Source organism: Etheostoma cragini, chromosome 12 (assembly GCF_013103735.1).
Source record: "Etheostoma cragini isolate CJK2018 chromosome 12, CSU_Ecrag_1.0, whole genome shotgun sequence".
NCBI lineage: Eukaryota > Metazoa > Chordata > Actinopteri > Perciformes > Percidae > Etheostoma > Etheostoma cragini.
In genome coordinates this window covers 8,707,458-8,716,291 of record NC_048418.1, presented here as the reverse complement: position 1 = coordinate 8,716,291, position 8,834 = coordinate 8,707,458, and the positions used below count along the sequence as shown (strand labels likewise).

The following is an 8,834-nucleotide window of genomic DNA, read 5'->3' as shown; positions in this document are numbered from 1 at the left end:
GTTTAAGTTCTCCAGTTTTTACAGTTTCAAGATTGTTGATACATAGCTATTATTCACAATAAAGGTCAGTTTATGTGCAATCACACAACCTTCAATGCAAGGTAAAAAATATAAATTAATTCTAAATTAATTTAGATTTCACTGTTGCACTTTAACACTGTTCTGGGGTATAAATAAAAGTATGTCATATATTAGTAAGACTAGTATATGACAGTAATAGACTGTAACTTCTGCAACCATCACGGAGGAATTGACTAATGGATGAATTATCAAGTTGTGGTTGTAGGATAGACTGTTTGCATCATGTCACAGCAGTGCATCATGGCACTTGCATATGCAGCATTTTGGGAGGTGAAGTGAACTCTGTTTTGTTTTCTAACAAGGTCAACATGAAGAAAAAAAAATACACGGGGCTACTTACAATGTGACAAACTTTAGCATGTATATGAGTAGATCTGCATAGAGTTTAAAATGTTGTAGAAATCAATCAACCAAAATGATTTCAGTTTTGGAATTTAAAAAAGAGGCAATTAAAAAGAAAATCCTTAAAGGGTTACAACTGTTGTCTCAAGTTTTCCATATCCCTCTGCACCAGAGAATAGTACTGTGGACCAGTCATAAGTATAGAGAACACGGCCCCTGGTGGCCGTGGAGTGAATGTTTCACTTAGACAGGGTTTAATATGGATTGTGTTTAATATGTAATCTATGGTAGGCTATCTTGCTTCTTTTTCCTTGTTTTCTTTAATGCACCTTGAACTCTCCACCATCCAAACTGGCTTGCATCTTGTAATACTATTTTTTATGGCAACAATTATTTGTCAGCATATTAATAAATAGACATAAAGAAAGAGACAAAATTGTTGACTTAACAACGTGGTTAAAAAGTGCCATACTGTGTGCTTATTCGAACCATGAGCCATTTCACACAATCAAATAGTGTCGGTTCAAATCTGTTTAAACTTTGTGTTGGTGTGGAAAGCAAATCATCTGAAAGGTTAAGTGACTCTATCTTAACTATTATTACGCATCACCGTTACCAAAATAATGTTTTCAGACAGGAACATCTGGAATTAAAAACTGGCCAACTTGTCAGGTTTGATCCCTGGTTTTGGCAAGATGAAGATGGGCTAATGAAGATTGCGCTTGAAGATTAATTGGAATATAGAATAAGACGAACTTTGTTTTATTTAACTCTTGTGTTTTTTTTTATATTGACTTTACTTCCAAATGGTGTTAGGCCCAAACGAGACGCTGTTTGTGTAAAACAAATTTTGTCCACATCAAATATAACTTTTGTTTTCTTCTGACCTTATTAGAACACTAATATCTAAAAAGGAAGCGGTAACCCTAATTGTGATTGCACATAAAGGTTATTGCGCATTACTGAACATAAAGCGTTGCCATATCATCAAATAAGATCTATTTATATGGCGATGCAGTTCCAAATATAGGCTAGACTATACTTCTTTTGTTTGTAATGCACCTCATGCTACATAGTGACGTTATAGTTGTTTGAACCTCAAACAGGACTTAATAACTCATTTTTTGTAGCTAACTTCTAAATCATGACATCAGTTTAAATCATTTTTCTAAGCAATTATGACACAATTAGGACAAGTCGTCAAGTATTGAGCTGATGAGACTGAAAACAACGTATGGTGTTTGAGCTGGTCCACCCTTCAATAAATGAAAGAATGACTGATTTAACGATGCAATCAGTAAATCCTCCACCGGCATTCCCTCAGACAGTTGACTCTTGGCTGAGCTGATAAGTACCATTTTATTCCGCCGCCTGCTGCCATAAAAGCGCCGGGGAGCTCATTGTGCGGAGTGATCTGATACGGACTACACCCAGCCGCTGCCTCACTGCCCTGGCTTTCTTTGCTGCCCCAGCCTTGACGTTGGTTAACGTCGAAGTGCGGGTTAGATTGGAGACTCTACATTTGTCTGTAGGTTTTCTTCCAATTTGGCTGTATCCTGTTTGGCAACCGTACTTCCAAAGCTGTAGGTTTTTTTATAACGTTATAGCATCAATTTCTTGAATATGTCTTGGCAAAGCTATGTGGAGAACCTGATGGCCGATGGCAGCTGTCAGGACAGCGCCATTGTTGGATATACGGACGCCAAATATGTTTGGGCAGCACATGCCGGTGGTACTTTCAACAATATCACGGTAAGAGGTCAAAATTGGGTGATTAGAGCGAAAGTATGGTTCCGTTTGACAGTGTTGTTTATGTATCTACCCACGTAGACGCTCGACAGTTGGAATAGCGTTAAAACCGTTACCTCGCAGGATCTAAATGAATAGCAAGCTAACGGTACCGTGCTAGCTTAGTGGGCTAACGTTAGCTAGTTTATCGGTGGCCTGTCTCGGTTATTTCCTGCCAAGGAAACGATGCAGGATTAGACCTCGTGTTGATCAGATAAGACTTTACACATTGTGGCTTGCACATGAAAAACATGACGCAATTAACGTAGTTGCAGTTAACGAGGGCAAATGAAATTGTCAAGATACCGTTATATTAACCTAAAGCTAATTTAAAACCAGCGAGTAGACGGTGTCTGATTTAAGAAAACGTGCGTGCTTTGTGTGCACGGCCGCTTTGATTAGCTAGCTAGTTAAGCTGCTGATTTACTGGCTACATGTCATTAAAAGGCTAATTCTGTCGGATGATTGGTCAGCCTACGATGAGACTTTCTCGTTATTATACGCGAGCAATCAACCTGCACATTCGGACATGTATAATGTTTTTGATAGAAATGACAATGTGTGCGTTTTTTTTTTTTGTTTTTTTTTCATTGAGAGGGATGGTACGAGAGCTAGCCCGGTGCATAGACGTCACTTTACCTCCGTTACTTACTGCAGGGATGGGATATTTTAAATACCACAAATTGTGGTCCTAAATCAATAGATTTGCAGATTTTTGAATTTTTCTGGTTGTTGGATACAGTTAATATTCTAGTCAGTTCTGATGGCAGTTATACAAATTGTTTGGAATAGGGCTACGACTTAGATTTGTTTATTACTCTGGATTATTAACTCGTTCTATAGCTTGTCAGAAAATGGGTAAATATATCCTAAGAGTAACTTCTTAGAACCCGAGGTTGTGCTAAAATTGCTAGATTTAAACATATTTAGTTGTCTATCTGTACATGAACGTTTAAAAAAAAAATGGAAACAGCAAATGTACATTAAATTGTAGCTGGTAAATGTTCTGTCAATTGACTATTCTCTTCAGCGCTAGTTGAAAATTTGGCAATTTAAATAGTTTTTAAAAAATAAACAAATGTGTGTTTATTGGATGTAACATAAAGCAGCTGAAGTAGACTATGTACACAAGAGGTAATTTATACCCCAAAAAGTCAAGGCACACTGCTTTAAGGTATAAAAGGCCTTTTTTTTTTTATAGTGTGTAATATTATAGTGTAGCAATGTAACCTTTTAACAAAGGAGTGCTCATTGACATGTTAGGGAATTCAGCTTGTCATGCAACTGGAAGCATATTTGTCTGTCTGCAGATCTGACTGTAAGTGAAATTGTCCCAATCCTGTGGTTTTTGTGTTTTTCAGTCTCAAGAAATTGATGTCCTTATTGGTAAGGACAGAGAGACCTTTTACACCAGTGGTCTCACTCTGGGCTCAAAGAAATGTTCAGTCCTCAGAGACAGCCTCCATGATGATGGGGACTGGACAATGGACATCAGAACAAAGAGCCAAGGCGGAGAACCTACGTACAATGTCACTGTGGGAAGAGCTGGAAAAGGTAAGTGTAGTTTCAGAACTGTTCACTTCATCATCATAACCATCAAAATGCATGGATTAAGAAGACACCATATTTATTTCTCTTATAAAAACCTCCAGCGGGGTAGTTCAGACTGTAACCAGCTCTGTTTTTATTAAATTTACAACTTGAGATAATTTGCTCTTGGCAAATTATTTGCTGGCTGCAGCTTCTTAAATTTGAGAATTTGATGTTTTTCTTTTCATGCATGAATTGCGTTGGCTTTTTGGACTGTTGGTCAGACAAAACATGACATTTTAAGACATATATGGTACTGGTAAATAACGCAGGGTATTTGTACTGTTAACATGATTTACAAAATGACAACTCCGATTTGAGACTGGTGATAATGCTCAATTACAACCTTATTGCCTTTTCAATGGGCTAATCTTCATTTCTGCTGTAATTGCAATTATGCTCACAAATTGCTTTAGTAAAACAGAGCCCCAGAGTCACAACATCATATGATGCCCTCAGGCAAGGGCTATAGATGCAGACTTGTGAAATTTAAAGTAATTTGCACATTGATTAATTTTTTTAAGAGTCTGCTTTTCATCACAAACCTCATGTAAACCAGGGTTTGCCTACTCAAGTCTGTTTGCCTGTGTGGTCCTCAATGTCGGATATTGCTCCAGTGTTTCTCACATAGTGAAACTTGTTGGCAGTTTGACATTGAGACTTTGATTGTTTGCTGCAACATAGCATTGTGTTCACATACTATTTTAGTTGCTCAAAGGAAGTGTTGTCATACTTTTAAATCAATTCTTACTTAAGACTGTATTAAGAAAACTGTCTATATTTTTACGCGGGAAACCCTGATTGCAAACAAAACCAAACTCTGTTTTCCTTTCATTTTCATCTCTGCTCTTGAGAGATTTCCACCTGTCATCCTCCTTGCATGTTATCCTTAACAAAGGGTAGTCAAAAGAGCACCAATTAAGTGTATTATATATTTAATTTGTACCCACAGTTTACACATCTGTATGGAAGATACAATGCACCTTAATTAGTCCCTGGCATGTATCTTATTAGTTATGTCTGCCTTTAGCAGAATAAGCATGGCACTTTTTGAGTGCTGTACTTTCAAGAAGTATTTATTTCATTTTTTTGCTAAATCCACTGGCTTGTTAGTGTTACGGTAAATCTGGTTTGCTATTAGTAAGTGTTGATCGACAATAGCTGTCCTGACCAATCAAGTGCACTGATCTTCCTGCAGCTTATAATGGTTACATGGAAAGGAAAAGCTGTGTTGATGATTTCCAACCCTGTGTTATAGATGACACAGGGCTGTGTGGGGAATTGCTCACTTGTTTGCTTGGTAAATATATCTATTTAAGGAACACTAGTGAGTAATATTTTCCACGTTCAATTTGATCCATTTTTGGACACTGACTTGTCGTCATATGGCAGTCCAAACTGTATTAACGGTAAAATGACCTGGTAGTGAAATCGCCTATTGCAGTCTAAAGGTGCATAGAAAACCTGGTTAGCCCTGTATGGCACACAGTCTACTATCCTGCACTACATACTTCTGGTGATGTTACTTCTTGCTTGGAATGCCTTTCCTTGACTTTAATTTTTTTATATATATATACTTTTTCTTAACTGTCCTTTTCTTCTATCTCTTCTCTTTCAGTTTTGGTTCTTGTAATGGGCAAAGAAGGGGTCCATGGAGGCGGATTGAATAAGAAGGCTTACTCAATGGCAAAATACTTGAGGGATTCAGGGTTTTAATGTTTTCAAGCTCACTTAGTTAAAATTGAGGGACAAAAAGAAGAGAAAAGAAATATTGCTGTTTAAGATTTCTCCTGCAAGCAGTCACATGTCTCGGAAACTTTTAATAGCAATGAAGAGTGGTAAGATACTGTGTCACCTTTGTTCCCCCCCCCCCCCCCCTTCATCATGTATGGGGGGGGGGGGAGGCTCTTCAGTTTTGTTCATTTCTCTTTTTTTCCTTGTGCTCCAGTATTGGTTTTAGTCATGGGAAAGGAGGCGATCCATGGTGGAACTCTTAACAAGAAAGCACATGCAATGGCTGAGTACCTGAGGAGGTCTGGATATTAAGCAGCCTCCACCCATCCATCAACCTAGCGGCTCACTCTCACCCGCCACAGTTGTGTTAACACTACTTCCAGGATTAAATGGCATACAATGTTACTTCCTCTCCAGTTTACTTTTTATAAACAGCCTTTGGTTTACTTAACTCATACCACTCCACACTCCCCTTTTATTTTTATAAAATATATTTTCTTCACTCCCTTCCCTACTTTAACATTGTACTTCATGTTTTTGGCACTACAGTATTGGCATGTTCATTCAGACAGTTATTAACCAAAAGTGTGCAAAAATGATTGCAAATGTAATAATAAAAAGTGTAAAACAAATTTGGACTCTCCTTGTATAACATTCACTCAGCAACTGCCTAATATTCCAAGGGGAAGTACACATTTAATGGTGGTGATAGTTTTGCTTTGTGAGCATTACTCAAAGATGTCAGTGGTATATATACATATATCTTTTTTCTTTTTTTCATCAGCATGTGGGCATTTAAAAGTTGCATGCATACCCTCCTTTACAGATCCTAGCCCTACGTAATATTCCAGCCAAAACCATCTTCACTCTGCCTCCATTATAGAAAAGACCAATTTTCTCTGACAACCCCTGAATGTGTACCAAATCGCCACCCTCAATCACAACGTCCTTTACCCTCCATCACACGCTTTTGCTGTTGTACCTGAATGTGTTCTTAAAAGTTGATGTGGTGTTCGGCTGTTTTGAGTGTAGTGTAAGGTCAGCATTGCTGATGTCTCAAGATATTGTCATGACATTTCACCTCTGTGACCGCTCCAACATTTGTCAGTCAGCTTCTCCGTTTTGTAAATTTTTCCGAAAAATCACTTTTGTTTTGGACCTTTTTTATTTATTTTTTATTTTTCCTTCCCTTTTGGACCAATTGTCAGTATAAGGATTATCAGAATTACTTAAACTAAGCCTGATGGGTAATTATTGGGTGATTAGTATCACTTGTTGACTGTAAATCATTAAGACAACTTCAGATGACTGTAAAACATGAACTGCTTCCTTAGACTTCATCACTACTAAAACTTGTCATCACTAATTGATTTGTTGTCAACTTCGTGTCCATTAACCAATGAATCTGCAATGTCATTTTACTACAGTATGAATGCATTTTGACTGTAAACCGAGGGCTCCAACACCTTGGAATTATTTGCCTTGTGCTTTAGTCATCAAAGGTGTATTCACAAATTGTCATAGTATGGTACTTAGACGTATATTTAAAAGGAAAACATGATGCTGTGTACACTAAACATATTGAAAATGGTGTTGGTTGGAATAAGAACATTTGTAAGTTGTCTTGTGAAATTTTCTGAGAATAACTGTGTATTCTGTGCCATAAAATCGATCTGATCTGTTGCAACTACGAGTTGGATTTTTAACTGCTGCCCCAGCAAGAAGTAACTTTTAATGGCACTTTCCTAAGGGATATTTTGGCATCAGTAATCTCCAGACTTTGTGGAATATGTACAGAATTAAATGACAGAAAAAGATGTTTGCAATATTTTTTTTCTTTTTTTTTTTTGTTGGAAATTCCTCCTGCCACAAAATCTGCTATTTCAAATGCCATGAATTGATGAGACATCTTGTTTACAGACAGATCCAATAAAAGTTATTCCAACCAGAGGTCAAGCCAATATGTTCCTTCTGTTGCCTTGTGAGTACAAACTTGTGGGTTCAGTGATTCAAAAATGTTAAAGCATCACTGTTTAGTTCTAACTTACTGAATAAATTATACACTACTTTGGCAACAATGTATAAATCTTTTGGGATGGATTACTTTGTAGCTCTTTTGTAGACTCAAACAGCAAAGCACTACTCATGCCATTTATTCTTGAACTAATAGATTCCATTGTTCTCTAATGGGATAATCTAAGTCAGTATATGTAGTAAAGTTCTCTTCCTGTGATCAACTGTTACTAAATTCCAGAAATAACTAGCCAACTAATTTTTTTTTCAGGAAATGAGAAGTCAATCCCATTTTCAATGCTCTGCAGGCTGTCATTAATGGGAAATTATTTGTTACTTTGAAGGGACTTTGCCCACTCCAGTAGTGTCAGTAAACATCTGCACTTTTTTTTTAGTTAGGTGAATGTTGTCTTACTCTTTGATTTAGGATGAGGAGAAACAATTAATGTAATATCTATTACATTTTAGAGACCTTTTGATCAGTTTAAAGGAAAGATGACATGTTTAAGCAAAGGCAATACACTGTTGGCTTTCATTAATACTCTCTAAAAGGTAAACCCCATGCAGCTTTTCCCTTTTTCCAACTTTGTCTCACACGATCATCCACATTCTGTATCTGCTCGTTCCAACTCTTTGACGATGTGTGATGTTGACACTGAGTGAAACATTCAAACTCAATAATTCATACTTCTTAAATCTCCACAATGGATTTGTTCATTTTCTTTGAAGTTAGACTCAGAAGTTTGGAATCCTGGGAAACTTGACATGTTCTGAACAATTTTCACCGGCACAGTATAAGTTTGTGACAACAGGTCAAACTGGCTTGTTAAGGGTTTAATCCTATTTTTAACCTAATGTTGTTGTCCACATCCATTTAGCAACCAGTTAGGCCTGAAAAAGGCAGCCATAGACACCATGACATTGTAAGTGCCAATTGTTTGCTATGACATATTATTGTTGGTAGTTTTTGACGACATTTCTCTGATTTGTCTAGTGAACAACTCTTCTCTACAGGCTCAGAGAAACCTAAACAGATAAAGGCTTGAACAAACTTAAATTATATCACTAAAGGCCTGAAAACAAATATAATAATCAAGCCAAAAAATCTTAAGCCTGTCTAATAAGCCTTACAAGAAGGAAAATTAAATGTGTCACATTGTAACTTTAGTCTTTAACTGCCAAAAGGCCACAGGATCACAAATTAATGCCACCCTTAACTACTCTATTGACAACACCTGCTATGTTCAGGTGTTTGATTAAAGTAATTAGGCCAGACCAAACCCCTT

General features: G+C 37.1%; 1 protein-coding gene across 3 annotated transcripts; it reads left to right on the top strand.

Moving 5' to 3' along the window:
* The first annotated feature begins 1,773 nt into the window (after window positions 1-1,773).
* LOC117954710 (profilin-2-like) lies at window positions 1,774-7,496 on the top strand. 3 transcript variants are annotated; one of them, XM_034888670.1, is made up of 4 exons: window positions 1,774-1,951; window positions 2,061-2,175; window positions 3,573-3,765; window positions 5,420-7,496. In XM_034888670.1, exons 2-4 carry the CDS (start codon window positions 2,077-2,079, stop codon window positions 5,515-5,517), a joined length of 390 nt encoding a protein of 129 aa, XP_034744561.1. In that variant the 5' UTR covers window positions 1,774-1,951; window positions 2,061-2,076; the 3' UTR covers window positions 5,518-7,496. The 3 variants fall into 3 exon arrangements, with proteins under 3 accessions (XP_034744561.1, XP_034744559.1, XP_034744560.1); XM_034888668.1 differs by having other exon boundaries at window positions 1,821-2,175; XM_034888669.1 differs by having other exon boundaries at window positions 1,822-2,175; window positions 5,750-7,496.
* The last annotated feature ends 1,338 nt before the right edge of the window (window positions 7,497-8,834 follow it).

Bases quoted from the DNA above. Each gene is read 5' to 3' on its own strand.
- LOC117954710 (XM_034888668.1), top strand. From the start codon at position 2,047: ATGTCTTGGCAAAGCTATGTGGAGAACCTGATGGCCGATGGCAGCTGT. The intron at 2,176-3,572 runs GTAAGAGGTCAA...TGTGTTTTTCAG, and splicing joins GTACTTTCAACAATATCACG to TCTCAAGAAATTGATGTCCT. The intron at 3,766-5,419 runs GTAAGTGTAGTT...CTTCTCTTTCAG, and splicing joins TGTGGGAAGAGCTGGAAAAG to TTTTGGTTCTTGTAATGGGC.